Consider the following 18,609-nt stretch of genomic DNA (forward strand, 5'->3'; position numbering starts at 1 on the left):
CCCAACCCTGAGGCTAGGGAGGAAGGAAGCGTGTTTGTGGAGTTCCTTTATGTGTGGAATTGTGCACCACTTGTAGGTTAGCTGCTGTACCTATGGGCTGGGGGATCCCCAGCCCCAGTGCCTTGGGACTCTGCTCTTCCTATGAGCTCCTGTACATCCCAGGGTTCCTTTCTAGGGAGAGGTCAACCTGCCCTGGTTACAGCTCTTACTCTTGGATCCTCTATCTCTCAGGATGGGCTTAAGAATGACAGATTGCCAGGGTGGCAACGACAGATTCCCTTAGACAATAGTACCTGGTGGTCAAGTTATAGCCAAGCCATAACGTACTGTATAAGTTTCTAGGGCTGCTGTAACAAATTGCCAAAAACTGGAAATTTACTTTCTTATAGTTCTGGAGGCCAGAAGTCTAAAATCAGGATGTCTGCAGGATCGTGCTCTCACGAAGGCTCGAGGAGAGAATCTGTTCCATGTCTTTTTCTTAGTTGCTAGTGTTGCTGGCAGTCCTTGGTGTTCCTCGGTTTGCAGCTGCTAACTCCAATCTCTTCTTCTGTCCTCATGTGGCATTTTTCTCCTGTGTCTTCATATCATCTTCTTATATGGACACCAGTCATATTGAATTAAGGGTTCACCTTACCCAGGGTAAACTCAACTGATTACGTCTGCAATGACCCAATTTTCAAATGAAGTTATATTCTGAGATACTGGGGGTTAGGACTTTAACATTTTGTGTGTGGGGAGGTGGGGTGGGGAGGGTGGGATTTAATACAATTCAATTCATAACATGTACCCAATAGAATGGGCTGGAAACTGAGCCCTACAAGGGAAGTAGAGTACTGGGATGAAGCCCAGACACCCAGATCTTTTAATCCTGGCTTCCTGGCAGCCAGTGGTGATATTAATCAAGGGCCTAGATCTTTCTTTGTGTCAGTTTCCTCCTCTGTAAATTGAAGGGGTTGTAGTTGATGCTCTGTAAGATCCCCTCTGGATTTAACAACATGATTCTCCTCAAAGAATTTATAATTTGGTCAAGGTGCTATGATTGGCATGTACAGTAAAATTGGGCAAGATGTCTAAGTGTTAGGTTTTATAGCTAAAGGATTTCATCTCACACATCCACTCTAACTTTGGGGCCTGGAGCACTGAGCCGAGGATCATCCTGAGGCTGCTTTCAGGCCTGATGAAAAAGGCCAGATCTGACAGTATTTGCTATAGGTCATTGAAGGGGAAATGGCACATGGATTTTTCCTGGTCTAGGAATTTGCATGGGGGAGGGATAAAAATGAACTGGAGTTTTCAAGGAGGGCTTTGTGAAGAAAGTGTAAGCAGCTAAGTGCTTAGAGGAGTACTGTTCCTCTACTGTTTTGTATATTTTCATTATGGCCCTCATTACATGGTAGAAAACTAAAGTATTGGTTTATATCTCTCCCCCTGCCAGATTATGAGCTCCTCCAGACAGGTCTCATATTTCAGTCATCTCTATGTTTTCCTAATAGGATGCCTGGCTCATAGTGGGTATTTAGTAAATGACAAATTAATGAACAGATGACAGAGAAAATTCGCATAGATGGTAGGAGGGTGACCTAGGTAAAGGCTTACCTATTTCAGGGTGATTTTTGCAAAGTGCTAGTGATTCCTTTATTGGCTACAGGCCCCTGGACTCCATTGCTTCCCATTTGCTGGGGGGATATCCTCTCAATCTTATGTCTGTTCCGCTGATACAGTGAAGATGAGGCTGTCATTTCACCTTAATAAAGTTTCTTCTTTCTCCAAAGAGCACACCGTTGTTCTTGCTGGAACGCAGTTCTTACCAGGTCCTAGGACCTTCTGTGGGGGTCAGATGCTGCCTACGCTGTGTTCAGATTCTCGGTGCCTTAATGTAAAAAAAAGCAATTTAATAATTTCTCTTCCTGGAAACTGCAAAAGATTATTGAGAATTCTTAATGTCTATAATTCTGAAAGTATAAAATATGTGCATATTTTAAACATACACACATATATACTTTTTTTTAAAAAAAAATCTTTATTGATTTCAGAGAGAGGAAGGGAGAGAGAGAGAAACATCAATGATGAGAGGATCATTGATTGGCTTCCTCCTGCACATCCCCTACCAGAGATCGAGCCCCAAACCTGGGCATGTGCCCCGACCGGGCACTGAACCGAGATCTCCTGGATCATAGGTCGATGCTCACCTGCTGAGCCACGTCAGCCAGGCTATATATACTTTTTTAATGAAAATGGCCTTAGTGCCCTGGCCGGTTTGGCCTAGTCTTTAGAGCATCAGCCTATCAACTGAAGGGTCCTGGGTTCGATTCCCAGTCAAGGGCACGTACCTTGGTTGCAGGCTCGATTCCCAGCCCTAGTCAGGGCACATGCAGGAGGCAACTAATCGATGTGTCTCTCTCACATTGATGTTTCTCTCTGTCTCTCCCTCTCCCTTCCACTCTCTCTAGAAAATCAATGGTAAAAATATCCTCAGGTGAGGATTAACAACAACAACAACAAAAAAAAAACAAGAAAAAAGAAAGAAAAGAAAATGGCCTTAGCATCTTCTTATGTGTAAAAATATTAAATGTTCTCTGTAGAGTGTGATAAATTTTTATATAGATGCAATAGTTCCCCCTTATCTGAGCTTTTGCTTTCTGCGGTTTCAGTTACCCACAGTCAACTGCAGTCTGAAAATTTTAAATGGGAAATTCCAGAAATAAACAATTTATGTGTTTTAAATTGCAAGCTCTTCTGAGTAGAGTGAAGAAGCCTTGCACTGTCCCGCTCTGTCCTGCCTGTGATGTGAATCATCCCTTTGTCCAGAATATCCACACTGTATGTACTTCCTGCCTGTTAGCTGCTTAGTGGTCATCTTGGTTATCAGATTGACTATCCTGCTATCACAGTGCTTGTGTTCAAGTAACTCTTATTTTACTTAATAATGGCCCCAAAGCACAAAAGTAGTGATGCTGGCAATTCAGATATGCTAAAGAGAAGCCGTAAAGTGCTTCCTTTAAATGAAAAGGTATGTATGTATAGAAAACAAGCAGTATGTATAGGGTTTGGTACTCTCCGTGGTTTCAGGCATCCAGTGGGGGTCTTGGTTACAACATGGAGATGGTGGCAAAGGGCAATGGGGAGAGGGAAAAGGGGGGAGAAAGGGGTATGTTTGGTGCTTTAACAGACTCATGCCACACCAAATAATGACCAGTTGTTTTTGTGAGACTTGCTGATCGCAGAGTTTATATTCTGAAATTCCCCTCTTTAGTATATTTAGGTGTGTATTTGAATTGACTATAAATGAGGAACTCTATAGGAAGGTGAAAGGGTACTATTAGAGAAGATAGGAGGAGGAAAAATGGGTCTCAGGCGTGCATTTGTTGGAAATATCTCTTACTCCACTAAATACCTCCAAATATATATATATTTATATATACATAATCTCTTTGGATCATAGTTTTGGCATTTTCATCTGTAATGTACTAGCTTGTACTGGTCAGAGGCCATGCTTGGTTTTGCTGTAATGTTCATGCCAGGACCTTTTAGCTGGAGAAGACCACCTTAGAGATAAAGGCCACTGGTCTTTTTATAATGGCCTTTTCTCTGTTATGTAGAAGGAGTTTTGTATTTTAGAGAATGGTATTATATCTGAGCTACTCTCAAAGGTGCAGTAGGGGAGTGTCCTGTGTCTTAACTAAGAGTCAGCCCTGAGAAGGACTTATCACCCTTTTTTCTGTTCCCCTCAGGGCATCAATTGAAGAGAAATATGGCAAAGATCTGCTCAACCTCTCCAGGAAGAAACCATGTGGGCAGTCTGAGATCAAGTAGGTGTCACATTTCTTTCTGGTTCCGAAGTTGGTTTATCCTGCCAGGAGCCCCATCACTTCAGCAGACGAAGCTGGCCAGTAGGGTAAAGTCTTGGATGAAAACAATTTTTAATTGTTTTTTACCCCCTCTTATTTCTAGTTGTGAAAAATATGGAAAAATAGAAAGAAGGTTAAAATGGACTATGAAACTGCAACCCATTATTAATATTTTCCAAGTTTTCCTTGAAGTCCTTTTCTATGTATACTTTTTCATGAGTGGTTTTACATTATATATAATTTTATACTAGAAATCTGATGGAGAGCCTATACACACACACACACCTATATATACACACATAGTTTGTGATAGCTACAAGAGACTGTTTTTGCATCATGTATAGTTCTCACGATCAATGTGAGATTTCTGCACTACAATTATTTATTCTTCCATCATTCCTGGCTTCATGGCAGTCAAGTCATAGAGGAATCTATACTTAGAAAGGCTTCGTAATTGGCTTACTTCCCTTTGCTATCACCATTTTGAAATTCCTAATAATTTATAAACAAGGGGTCCCACATTTTCATTTTGCAGTGGACCTCACAAATTTTGTGGCTGGTCCTACGCATATGGAAATTTACTTAGATTCCTTCTCCAAAGCAAGCACGTTGCGGGGGGTGGGGCTGGGAGGAGCAGTTCAGACAGAACTTGGCAAGGCCTCTGCAGACCTAATCGCATTACATACTGGCCGGCACACTGCTTTGGCTGTGCTATAGACAGCTGCATAGAGGTCTGTGTCCTCGCAGAGGTCTGAATGGGGGTAGACGAGATATTGTCCTCCCTCTTCTCTTGCTTCTAAAATACATGCACCCATGCATGCAGGCACACATGCATGCATGCGCTCTGGACTCAAAGCCCTAGATTAATGAAAAGGATTTAAACATTGGGAGTTAGTTAAGTTATTAATAATTACATAAACCAAAAATTTGTTACCCACAGATATAGGACATTAGTACAAGGAGAATTTGTTTTTTAACTTAATGATGATATTTTATTTGCAATGTTGTGAATGAAAAATTTAAAAACACACTGAGCTGTGGCTGGTGTGGCTCAGTTGGTTGACCATCATCTTGTGCACCCAAAGGCTACCCGTTTGATTCCTGGTCAGGGCACAAACCCGGGTTGAAAGTTCGATCCCCAGTTGGGGTGTGTGAGTGCGGGAGGCAACCGATCAATGTTTCTCCTCTCTCTTTTTCCCTCTTCCTTCCTCTCTCTCTGAAAAAAAAAATCAATTAAAAAATATTAAAATAAAAAAATAAAAATGAAAACACACTGAAAAGTAAAAATGACAAACATAAGAAACCCATCACCTAGATTTCATAATTATCCACATTTGCCACATTTTCTTAATATAATTGTGACTTTAAATTTAAACGTGGAATCAACTATTTCTCAAAAATACTTAGTTCCTTTTAGTGATTAATCAATCATGATTAGAGATGAAACTCTAGCATTGGTCATTGTGACAGAGATGTCATTGCTTCTAGGTCCTTCCAGAGGACAGCTTTTAAAAGCAGAGTTCACATTGATATTTCCAGTTCTAATTTCACTTTACAGGGTTTTACTTAGCTTCCTTAATTTTACATTTATTTCCTCTTGAAAGAAAACCTTGGTTCCTGACAATATTAGTATAATTATTTGCTTTTAATGACAATATATATCAAAAATTTTCAAAATAATATCAATATTGCTACTAACAATAAAACTTGTGAATAGTGTTTAACCTTTCCTTGCAGTTATTTTTGATCTTAAGCTAGATTTCACTAAGAATCCTGTGTTCTAAGGTCACTTAAAAAATATATTTTCTTTTCACGATTATGTAACAAATTTTGTATTAGTTAAGTTCATTTCAGTTTATTTTAAGGATTCTTTTCTTTTCCCTGTTTGATTTAGTTCTGTTTTTTGAATATGTAAAACATTTGCATGGTCACAGATCACAACTACACAGACTTAGACAAGTTGCACTGTCATTACAGCAGAGTTTAGATCATTTCAAGGGAGATTAGTAGGTCAGTTGCCCCTCTCTCCCCAAGAAAAAGCACATTTATTTATAAAATAAATAAGCTGCTTGGGAAAATATCCAAAAACTTTTGAGGTGATGTGATGGATATTAGCCACATTCTCTCACATATATTTCTTGGGAAAGATGCTTAGCAGAATGAGTCTGATTCAAAAATGCTGTTTCTTATATTCTTACACAGTTGACTCATAACTGAGTAAATTCATAGAGAGACTCTGGCACCATTCTCTTCTGTTCCGTGATAAAAGCTCAGTTTTCCTTCTAAGAATATACACCTCAGAGAGAAACACCCAACAGGATATGAGACCTGGGAACTGCGTTGCCAAAGTTGAAGTGAAAGACTGTTTAAGTGACTTATGTCTCTGTCACCTCCAGGACGATCTTTAGGAAGGTACCCCATATGAGAGTGAGTGACTTTGCTTATCAATGGGCTAAGCCTCATCGGCCACACTGAGGGCCTCTGGCCTCTGATCGGCCTTGTAAGGGTTTAAGGCCAAAGTGCTTATTAAAAGGGTCCTGTTTGCACAGTAATGAAGAACACGAGGGAGGCAAGGAGATGGTGTGGCCAGTCTACCACCCCCAAAGTTTAGATTCCATCCCCCGATTATCATCATGTCCCCACACAGAAAGTAGCAATAATGCTAATGACAAAGTAAAGGGAGATAGGGGGCTGCTCTTTACAGTGAGTCATTTAGGGTGGGACAAAAATTTTAGTCCCTGAACAGACGATCTGAAGACAGGATTTCAACTGCATTGCTCTTGATAAGACAAGACTTGCAGTTGCATCCACTGCCATATCCATCTTTGCTTCTCACTAATTTCAGCAATAAGTCTGCTCTTCAGTGATGCTCATTTGTCCTTCTGGACTATAGTTGCATTTGCTTAGATATGGTCACATTTCTAGTGCACTGCTTTCGTTGAAAAATTGTATCATAAGATGGGTAGAGCGTATGGAGAATGTGCAGTAATGTTTTTCTGCTGGGTGTGTTTGTAAATAATTGGAAACGTTTTTGTGAGAAAAGGCAGAGTTAAATAAGAACTCTTTGTTTTGGGATAAACAGAGCAGGGGAGGGCGGCGGGGGGCGGAAGCGAGGTAGTTAAAAGGAGCCAGATGGAAAATACAAGGATTTTTATTTTGCAAAATAGCTGAACTTGTTACATACATATACACATATAGAAAATGATCCATGATCCTATGCTGTTGTGGCCAGAGGACCATGGATTCACAAAGTCCCATTTCTACTTCAGTGGCTGGCGTGAGCCCAGTGAGATCTGCTTCCATGGAGGCAGCAATGAGCAAGAAAATTTCCAGGACCAGGTCCCCTCAGAGGGAGGTTTCCTTAAGGAAGGAAGGGGGACAACTTAAGCGGTGGCCAAGTGTGCGTATAAGGGAGGAGGAGCCCTGGGCTGGCTGCAAGAGAGGAAGGGGGAGGTCGTGCTCACGGCCGCCTCCACAGAAACTGTGAGATAAACATGTATTGTTTCAAGCTGCTACATCTGTGGTAGTTTGTTATTCAGCAATAAAACACTAATACAAGGTGTTTCATATCTGTCTCTTCCATTAGACTCTAAGATCTGTCATGTACCGCTGAACCGCCAACATCTAACGCAATGCCTGACCCATCGTTTATGCCCAATAAGTGTGTGATGATTGATGATGGGTGGAAAGGGAGGTGACCAGGGGCCCCCAGTGTGAACCCTTTCTTGTTTGGCTTGTAGACATCTTTCTAATTATTATACTTTAATGAATGACTCGTATGCTTATGAAAAAGGAACCATAGCCTGGCAGGGCGTGGCTCAGTGGTTAAGCGTCGACCTAGGATCCAGGCGATCAGGGTTCGATTGCCGGTCAGGGCACATGCCCGGGTTGCGGGCTGCAGCCGATCAATGATTCTCTCATCATTGATGTTTCTATCTCTCTCTCTCCCTCTCCTCTCTCTGAAATCAATAAAGATATATTTAAAAGAAAAAAGAAAAAAGAAAGAAAGAAAAAGGAACCATAACCCCTATGGTCCCATAACTCTTTGGGGGGAATTAAGCATAAAGAATTTTGGCATCTTGCTCTACCCAGGTGGACAGAGAAGAATTTGTGATGCTTGTGCCTGGGACTGAGAGTGTAAGAAACAGGAGCTGGATTGAAGAAGTCTTGATCTTTTGCTGTTTTCTAAAGCTCGGGGGGCAAAGATGATACTAGAGGCTCTAAGTTATGGGCTGAGACAAAAGCACACAATGACATTATAATCACATTGTACAGCCAATTTCCAGAATCTGAAATTACATATGCGCTTGTTTTTTAGCACCCTGAAGCGGGCCCTTGAAGTCTTCAAGCAGCGTAAGTGACTCTTTAAAATGTATTTGCTGTCCGTGGCAAGCTCTATCTGTCATCAAAGGTGGGTTTTCACTTGAACAGTAGTCTCATATTTGGTGGGGGAAAAAATGAAAGCAACTCCTAAGGTGAGAAATAGCTCAGCAGAGTTGAAGTGAGCTGGAGAACCCCCCACACCTGCATATCAGGACATGCATTTGACTTCCTTAGAGCTGTGGTTTTCACACTTGAAGTCTAGGTTGAGGCGTTGGCACTTTGGTCTTTGAGGGATCCTGTCCAAGCCTGTTACTCAGAAACTCCCTTTAAAGCTTTCTTTTCTTCAGAATACTTGGTGCTTCCACACTGAGGATTTGGCCAAGGCATAATATGTACACCTGCTTAAAGTGTTTCTGTAGCCAGTTATGTGACTCTAGAGCTTTATAAAGGTTAGCTAAGAAAATATTCGTCTTAACTTTTCCATAGAAGATGGTCTCTTCCCTCTTTAACTCATCAATGAATACATTTCTCAAGATATGGACAGCATCTTCATGTTTCTTACATGCACTGCAAGGCCAACCATGGCGTAGCACAAGGGGACATCAGCATAAGCTGGATCTCCCAAGCATATGTGTTTGTTGTTACTTTACTTGTTTTATTTTTCCTAATGAGTAGCTTCATTTCATTAGTAAAAAATATATATTTATCCCGGCTGGGCATGGTTCAGCGGTTGAGCATTGACCTGGGATCCTGGAGATCGCAGTTCGATTCGCAGTCAGGGCACATGCCCAGGTTGTGGGCTCCATCCCCAGTGGGGGACGTGCAGGAGGCAGCCCATCAATGACTCTCTCTCATCATTGATGTTCCTATCTATCTCTCCCCCTCTCCCTTCTTCTCTCTGAAATCAATAAAGATATATTTTAAAAAATATATATGTATATATATTTATATAAAAAATTCAAATGAGACAACTAACTGTGAGGAAGATAGTAATCACCCGAGTTTTCACTTCTTACTGCTAAGCAGTTATTGGCAAATATGCTTCCAATGTTCTTATGCAACACACACAGTTATGTTTTTATCTATTCATATTATAAATAAATAGGATCACACCATGGCAGTGTGTCAGAATCTGTAGGGTGGGGCACATGTTTTTAAATTGTTTTTTAAATGAAAAATATCTATTTTTAATCATGCTAGCAATTTGGTATATATCTTTCCAGACCCATTAGTATGCATTTACAACTCTCAGTCTCTCTTTCCTTCTCTCTAATTAGAAACATACACACTTGTACAGACATACATGAGATTATACTACGCATATCTCTCTATAATTTAGCTAACAGTATATCATAGACATCTTTCCACTTCAGTTCATATGAATCTGCCTCATTATTTTATTTATTTATTTACTTTTTACTATATCTTTATTGATTTAAGAGACAGAAAGGAAGGAGGGAGGGAGGGAAGGGGAGAGAGACAGACAGACAGACAGACAGAGACAGAGACTGCCTCATTATTTTACATTAAATTTTTTTGATCCTACAAAATTTCTTCCAGAAAGGTTGTATTGATTTTTTCCCCACCAACAATGCTGTTTTTCCCCATCTTCACCAATACTACGAATTTTCATGCTTAAAAATTTTGCCAAACTGAAAGGTAAAAAATGATCTCTTTCTATGTTTTAAAATTTTGCATTTTTCAATAGTGTTAAGGCTGAATATATTTTCAAATGTTTATTGGCCATTGAGCCAATTTTTTTTACATTTCATGTTCTTTAACCAATTTTTTATATTGGAATATATATATATATATATATATATATATATATATTTCTTTTGATATGTGAAAACTTTTAATATAGTTATTTATTCTTTGTTATATAAATTGCAAATATTTTTCCAGTTTGTCATGGTATCTCCCAACCTTGTTCAAGTTATCTTGAGACACACAAATCAAAAAAATTTTTTTTTGCTATTTTGAAAATAGCTTTTTATTTTTAATTTTTTAATTTAACTTATCTTTATTGTTGAAAGTATTACAGGTGTCCCTCTTCTTTTTTAAGATCAGATCTGTTAGTCTTTCTAACTTAAAGGCCATCCTTCAATTTATTTTCATTGAACAAGTAAGATTAAAATTTTAGTTTTTCTATTCTAGAGGTAAGCTATGCTGATTGTACAGGTTTTAGAAACTAAGGGGGTGGGGAATCAACAATAATCTTTCTCTCCAGAGATAACTCTTGTTAACCAAAATTTTGCTGTATGTCTTTCTTAAAAATGCTCAGGCACATGAGATGTTGGAGATCTTTAGAAGTCACCTACTGAGAAATAGGGTTGAATTTGAAGTTGTAGTGGGTTTAGTAATATCTCTTAGCCTGCAAACTCCATGAGCTTCTCCCTGGCCCTGGACATACAGTAGGTTAGAAATAGCGATAGGAGGCTAGGCTAAAGACCTGCTAGCCTTGATCTTGGTGGCCAGGGCAATGCTAGGCACATGGACAGGCTCAATAAATGTTGGTAACCAAGTACAGATAATTAATTTGTACTTGGTTAATTAATTAACCACTTGCTCCAGTATTTTCTATATAAGTTTAAATTTTGTACAGTTGTGTGTATTTGAATTCAGACATATGTATATTTTGTTTATTGTTTTTAAAAATTCTTTTTGCAGAAGTAGACAATGTGGCACAGTGTCACATTCAGCTTGCGCAGACCCTAAGAGAAGAGGCCAGGAAGATAGAAGAATTCAGGGAAAAGCAGAAGCTACAACGGAAAAAGGTTGGGTTTGTATACATGTCAAGATGTTGCTTTTCTTGTTGCAGAATACTCCAGGCTGGCTTGTTCATTAAACTCCTTGGCTCAGCTCCCTCCCTCATGCAACCATGCTCTTCGTTTAACCTATGAGATTATTTATTGGTGAACCATGTGGAGATTCATGGTTCTGTGCCCACTTACACCCCAGGCCAGTTCTTTTTAAATTTTTGCCGAATTCAGGGGTCCAGCCTGCTTTCTTCTTTTCATATCTGCTGCCACTATTTAAACTCTGACTGGAAAGGGGAACCTCCCTCTTCAGTAGAGTCTAGCATATCCAAGCTGGCGGGCTCCTAGGCCACACTCCTCCTGGACAAGGCAGTAAGGGGAGGGTAAGAAGTGGAGGAGACTCACATTCTCCTTGGAGACCATAATGTAGTCCAATCTCCCTATTTTATAAATAGGGAAACTGAGGCCCTGGGAAATCCAAGTACTTTTTGTCTTCAAAGCAGATATACATAAGCTTTTTTCTGTTGATGGGGTTTACTCTGGCCAGCTACACGGAAGGAGACGGGAATGAGCAAGTTAATAAAACCAGCAAACATTTAGGACATTATAAGGATCAAGTGTTGCTTAGACTAGATGAGCCACTATTCTGACTCCCCTCTCTTTTATTCCTAAGACTTGTATATTCAGCTTGGCCTGGCAGCCAAGTAGGGCCTTCCCAGAATTTCTTTTTTTAATATTTGGTCTCCAAGGCTGGAACCCAGCTTCACATGGAGGACAAGCTCTTCCCTATCCCGCATCCAAAGATTTCCATTCAGATCTCCATAGGCAGCTCTGCATGGACTTTTGGGAAAACTTCCTTCATCCCGACCCTACCAATGTCATGTCTGTAGTGTGTGTGTTTGATAGACAGCCCGTTGTTAAGGGTGATGCTACTCATACCTCAGTCTCAGCAGCTTTGCCTGTGGTTCTCAGTCAGTCTGTCCTGGGTCTCCTTGGTGGCCACTTGGCATGTAGAGTGGGTGGCAGCATCTTAAGAGCCTGACTGCCTTACCTCTATTGTCATTTCCTGAGAAGCTCTTATAGCTGCGCCTCTTGCTAGGCAGGAAGGCTGGAGACGAACATTTCAGGAACACCATATCAAGCACTTTCACACAAATTCAAGCTTCGTGCACCAGTTCTGAGGGGTCCATCTGGCCCAAAGTATTTTTCAGAGCAGAAATAATATGTACATTACACCCACCTATTGGATGGTCAAACTTTTTTGACTGATTTTGCCAACCCTGCCCACCTTTCTAGAGGAATTACAAATTTTGAGAAGCAAAATGCCTTAGACAACCAAGGTCTATGCACATATGATTTCCACTAAAAGGAGAGGAGGGTCATTTCCTCACATCTTGAAGTGCCCTGGGTAACCCTAGTCATTTTGGAGAAAGTTTTGCTAATTTTGCAAGGCTTCTGAAACTTCCCCTCCTAACAAGTTACAAAGAAAATTCTCGGTGCTAGAAGACCGTGCTCTGGATTCTGTTAGGCAATAGAGCAGCTGGTGCTCAGCTCACCACTGTCATCCAAGTTCCCTATACACTTTCTGTAGTGTGTTCTCTACAGCAGGACAACGCCTTCCCAGCTTTCTGGGAAAAGTTTATTAATACATTTGTAGTTACTTGTATCACAATGAATTCTGGGTTGTTCCACTTCCACATATAGATACTTTTTTTTAAAAAAAAAAAAAAATCTAACTTTGGAGGAAACTGTGTAATTGCTAACTTCTCATTTCCACTGGTCAAACCCTACACACTTTGGTTTTTCACTTCTTGGAAATTAAGCCATTTCCACTTATCAAGGAAAGCCATCAGTTGGTTTCTTTTATCAAACTGGGGCAGGGAGGTATGTGGATAGTGGCTGGTCTGAAGTTTATGGTGTACTCACTTACACAGCTATCCAAGGGTGGTAAACAATATGGACATGGTCATCTCTGCCTCACTGAGTGTAGAGCACAGCCAGAGAGACTGACGTGACATAGTAATCATGATAAAGTGCGATGAGCCTTAAATGGTAGGGGAGATCAGGGTGCCACCTGAACATAACAGCAGGGACACCTAACCTAATCTGTGGGGCTGGGAGGCCTCCTGGAGGAAGTGACCTTGAAGCTAAAACCAGCAGAGTGAAAGGCAATATAGGTGAGGGTGGTAAGAGACGAAGCTCTTGCTCCTGGTGGCAAGAAGGGGTCCTCGGAGCTATTCTCAGGAGTCTTGATGTTTTAGGATACTGAGGCTCCTTCCCCAGCCCAGAATGCCCTAAGTCTGGCAGAGACAGCACTTGGTACGTTCTCTCTCCTCTGGTACCCATATCATTTTACCATCTCAGTTAAGAGCAGAATAATCATGGCAGAATTTTGTTCTGCCTGCGTAGAGAGCAATCTCCAAAGAAAGAAACCTCCTTGGTTATAGAGAGTGATGTTTCCAGTTTTCAGGATACAGTCCGAGTAGGGTAGACAGACACACAGATCACTAAGCAGCTATTTCCATAAATAGGGCAGGGTCATTTGGGTCATTAATACATCTCTTCTACCTTTTTCCCTCTCTCTTACTTCTCCCCACCCTATAGCAGGGATGATTGTGGTTTTGCACTACTTCGTGTTATCAATAACAAAACAATCAGATTTCCATCCGATTTGGCCTGAGCAGAAAATCTGAGTCCTAAAAGAAGCACTTCCCCAAGGAGACCTGAAAGAGAACCCTTGACTTACTGGGGCCACCATGAGTGGGGTCACCTTATAAGTGAACCATGGGCATGAGGAGACTTAAATTGAGGTGGTGTAGTAGAGCAGGACTTGTTGTCACTGAGTAGCCTTGAGCAAAGGCCACCAATGGGGTGACCTCTGGGATCCTAGGGGTTACACTTGTCAGGTGAGAGAGTAGGATTTCTGCTCTCTAGGATTCTGCCGTTGTAAAAATGCCAGGAATCCTTGAAGGCAGAGAGAGGAATGATATGAAGTGGAAAGGTGTGGCTCATAGAACTTTGTAGCCATCTGAGCGTGCTTGTAGAACTCAGGAATAAGGAGGCCTGGGTTGGGCCATAAACTATAAAATAGTCGCAGCTTCCAAGCTGGAAGAATGACAGTGTGCTGTGTATATTTGGACTAGAAAGGACTATGGAGTAGATCGGACATTGCTAACTGATCTGCTCCAGGGAGCCTGGGAAAATCAGGGGCACATAGGGGCTCATGCCTGCAATGGCAAGGGTCTCCCCACGATCATGTTGGAGCCCTGTCTGTTCTCTGTGTCCATTGTATCTTCACCATTCGCAGGTACATGGCCATTCCTGGTCCCTCCCTCTCAGCTGGGCTGGACAATGATATCTCAGTTCTCTGAGGGAGTCTTGGGGTTCCCCCAGGGGAAGTTCATGTATTCCACAAAGCTCATATTTGTATGGTAACAGATAGAAACTTAGTTTTCCCAAAGAGAAACCATATTTGAGTTTCATTTTCAGTCTTATTTTGCATTATATCATTTTGCACAAGAGCAATGTCACAGCTCATTTTGAATGATTGCATCTCTTGGTCTTCTATGCACCCATTTGCTTTTATAGAGCTACCGTAAGGATAAGGGTAGTTTAGGTACAAGAGTCAGGTTCCCGAGCTCAAATATCAACTCTGCTACTTGCTGAGTAGTACCTTTGGTAAATTAATCCACCTCAGTTTACTGTCAAGGAAGAAAATGAGAACAAAAGTATTAGGTGGTTGTGATGCATGAAAACTGCTTAGCACATAATAATGCTTGATAAAAGGGAGCTAATATTATGTCTGAGGTACATTTTTATTATTACTGCATTACTTTGACTAATAAATGTATTACTGTCCCAGCCACAGCAAAGAAATTGCTCCCAAGTGAACTCAACAGAGTAGTTTACCTTTGCTGGCTTAGATGGAGTGAAGAGCAGGAGAACAGCTTCTTTTAGCGGTCCTACAAACGTTTCTCCCCTTCATCCTGCCCAGGCTCCTTCTGGTTATGGGTGCATCATTGACGGATGCCACAGAAGTGAATGTTTATATAAGCCTCTAATTTTAACTGTGCTCACATAAGCTTACAAAAAAAGACCCCTTTTAAAATAGAAATGACACTTTAACAAAAGCTTAAAAAGCCCTTTTTTGACACCAAAGTTCCTTGATTCCAGATCTGCTGAAGAGACTATTCTAAGGTGATCAATGCCTCTCAATGGTGGCTACCCAAGTTCAAGATGGACCCCCTCCATTAACCAGCCATAGGACCTTGGGCAAATTGTTCAGCCCCTTTGCTGCAGTTTTCTCGTTTGTGAAATAGGAATAAATAGTACATCTACTTTCTGGGTCGTGTGAGGACTCAATGAGATAATTCGTCTAGAACACTTAGCCCTCAAGATAAGATGGTATTAACAATAATTTCTGTTTTTATTATTAATAATGCTTGTGTTCTCTTCACAGACAGAACTTATCATGGAAGCTATGCATAAACAAAGGAGCTCACAATTCAAGAAAACCATGGATGTGAGTTCACTTTATTGCCTTTTTCTGAAATCCTGAGCTGTGTATGAGCATATTTCTCAAATAACATTTCAATAATGTTATTTATTAGGGTAGTGATTTTTTTTTTTTAGTGATTTGGCTTTCCTTTTTTAAAAAAATATGTTTTTATTGATTTCAGAGAGAGAGGAAGGGAGGAGAGAGAAACATCAATGATGAGAGAGTCATTGATCAGCTGCCTCCTGCACGCTCTAAAACCTGGGCGTGTGCCCTGACTGGGAATCGAACCATGACCAACTGGTTCATAGGTCGACACTCAACCACCGAGCCATGCTGGCCGGGGCTGACTTTCCTTCTTTTTAAGGCCTTGGAAATATTGAGGACAAAACTAGATAGTGGGAACACAGTATTATCTTTCCAGTAACCTGGGAAAGTATAGCAAGTTAATTTAAATATTTCAGGCCAAGGCACACAAAAATATATACCATATGATCCCATTTATCTCGTTGGATTTGAGCTTCCCACCCCCCATCCCCCATGACTGTTCTGAATCTTGATTTCTTAACTAATTTTATTGAGTGACCCTTTCCTGTTTTAAGATATCTGCTAATTGTAAAAGCCTTTTCCCCCTTTAAGTAATTTATTAAAATTTTTTTTTTAACAAGGCAGAGCTAAGATAGTTTGCTAAGGACCTCACTCTAGCTTTTCATGAATCTGTTAACTCAGGATACAATGAATTCTGTTACTGCAACATCTATGACTCCATCTTTATACAGAAGTATCATGATGATATTCTATGGCTGTGACATGATATCCAGTAACCTAGTAAAAAAGAAAATGTCACCAATGTTAATGGCAATATGCAATCTGTTCTGTGTCTTTTTCTTTTTCTTTTTCTTTTTCTTTTTTTCTTTTTCTTCATTGCAAATCACCTCACAAGCAGTTGATAAATGGGGAATCATGTCAGTTTAATGCAGAAATAGTGTTGATTGACATATGATTGTCCTCAGACCTTTTATGTTTTGAACAAGCTTTTTCTCAATTAAAGAGAAATTCTTATTGAAATAGAATTTTCTTAACTATTTCCTTGCCCTACATTTAGAGTTATATAAATGTTATAATTTTGCTTCAACTGTCAAAAAAAATTTAGAAAACTCAGGAAGAGAAAGACTATTGTATTTACCCATTTTTTGCTTACTGTCTTCTCTTTTTTTTCCTTCTGATGTTGCAAGGTTTCTTCTTTTATAATTTCCTTTTGTTTAGATAACTTCCTTTAACAATTCTTCAGGATAGATCTCCTAGTGACAAATACACTGAGTTTCCCTTCATCTGAGAATGTCTTGATTTCACCTTCATTCTTAAAGGATATTCTCACTGGATATAGGATTGTGTATTGACAGCTCTTTTCTTTCAGTCCTTGAAAAATGTTGTGCCACTTCTTCATGACCTCTATAGTTTCTGCTAAGAAATTCACTGTCATTCAAATTGATTTTTCCTTTTGTTTTTAGTTTTCAGAAGTTCACCTGTGTGTCTCGTTATGAATTTGTTTGGCTTTATCTTGTTTGGGTTTGAGTAAGCTTCTTGAATATATCTTTTGCCAAATTTGGAAAAAGAATTTGAAAATTGTTTCTTTGAGTACTTTTTTGGCCAGCCCTCCTTATCTCCTAGGATTCTAAGAATGCTACTGTTAAATCTTTTTATTTATTTAAATAATGGCAAAGGTCCCTGTGTCTCTATTTTTTCCACCTATTTTGTCTTTGTTGTTCAGATTAGGTAATTTATATTGTTTTATCTTCCAGCTCACCAATACTTTCTTCTCTCCCATTCTCTTCTTAAGCCCATCATTGAGTTTTTAAAATTTCAGTTATTATATTTTTCAGTTCTAAAATTTTCATTCGGTTCTTCTATATATCTTCTATTTCTTTGCTGAGATTTCCTATTTCTTTAACAAGATACTATATTTTCATTTGCTTCAAGTGTGTTTGTAATTGCTCATTAAATATTTTTATGATGGCTGCTTTAAAATCTGTCAGATAATTCTAACATCTCTGTCATCCTGATGTTGGTATCTGTTGATGGTCTTTTTCATACACTTTGAGATCTTCCTGCCTCTTGGTATAATGAGTGATATTCAATTGATTTTGGGAATTTAGGTACTGTTAGAAGACTCTGGGTCTTATTTAAACCTTCTGTTTTAGCTGGCTTCCTTTGATATCACTCCAGCAGAAGGAGGTGAAGCACTGACTCATTATTGCTCTGTGGGAGTAAAACTCCGGGTTACCCCCTTAGTCTCTGCTGACACCACAGGGTAGATGTGGCCTTGTTACTACTGGATGGTGGTTAGTGTTCTGACTTTCCACTAGATCTCTTGTGATACCACCCCAGCAGGGAGGGGTGCACCTCATTATTACCAGGTGGGGGTAGAAATCCAGGTTCCCTACATGGTTTCCACTGGCACTGCCTTTGGGACTTTGCTACCTTCTGGTGGGAATGAAAGTCCCAGTTTCCTGTTTGGCCCTCCTTGACACCACCTGGATGTGGGAGTTGGGCACCTCATTACAGTTTGGTGATGGTGGATGTCTAGACTCTGTATTTTGCCTTTGCTGGATGTGTGGGGGTGGGGGCCACAGTTTTTTTATGTGGTGTTTGGCTGAAGCAGAATGTCTATTTTCTAAAGGTTTCTATCCTGCTAGGCTGCCCCTTTTCTGGTCTTTTGGTTAGGGAGAGCAAGGTTTGGTTGGGATTTTTGTTTGTTTGTCAGTGTCCATTGGCATTTCTTGGTTGCCTGCTTCTTTGGCATTCAGTCTGTGATATGTGAGGCAAAAGGAATACCCAGAGAACACACTTATAGGTTGCTCTTCTGAGACCAAGGCCGTTAGCCAGTCTGCCTTCTTTCTACCTTTTAGAGTCTTACGTTTCTTTTATATATAATGTCCAGGGTTTCTAATTGTACTTGTGTGGAAGGATAAGAAAAGTACATTTGCTCTCTTTCCCAGGATCCTGCATAATCCTATAAAAAAGTATTTTGTGATATGTTTTCAGAGCCATAAATATGATCATACCCCATTAATCTTATGCTAGGAATGTAAGACTCTATTTTTAGGAAATCATCAAAGACAAGAAAGACAAGGCACAAACTTGTTCATCACTTACAATGAAAATTGCAAATGATTTAGTGACC

At 40.1% G+C, this 18,609-nt stretch overlaps 1 protein-coding gene across 1 annotated transcript in view; it reads left to right on the forward strand.

Moving 5' to 3' along the window:
• The window catches only part of PSTPIP2 (proline-serine-threonine phosphatase interacting protein 2), a 68,506-nt gene that overhangs the window by 37,124 nt on the left and 12,773 nt on the right, over positions 1-18,609 (forward strand). The window contains exons 3-6 of the mRNA XM_081149860.1: positions 3,732-3,809; positions 8,167-8,201; positions 10,842-10,948; positions 15,390-15,452. Of these exons, the coding sequence (XP_081005986.1) occupies positions 3,732-3,809; positions 8,167-8,201; positions 10,842-10,948; positions 15,390-15,452 (283 nt within the window). The remainder of the gene's footprint in view (positions 1-3,731; positions 3,810-8,166; positions 8,202-10,841; positions 10,949-15,389; positions 15,453-18,609) is intronic.

The sequence above is a fragment of the Miniopterus schreibersii genome, assembly GCF_964146895.1.
Source record: "Miniopterus schreibersii genome assembly, chromosome: 10".
Classification (NCBI taxonomy): domain Eukaryota; kingdom Metazoa; phylum Chordata; class Mammalia; order Chiroptera; family Miniopteridae; genus Miniopterus; species Miniopterus schreibersii.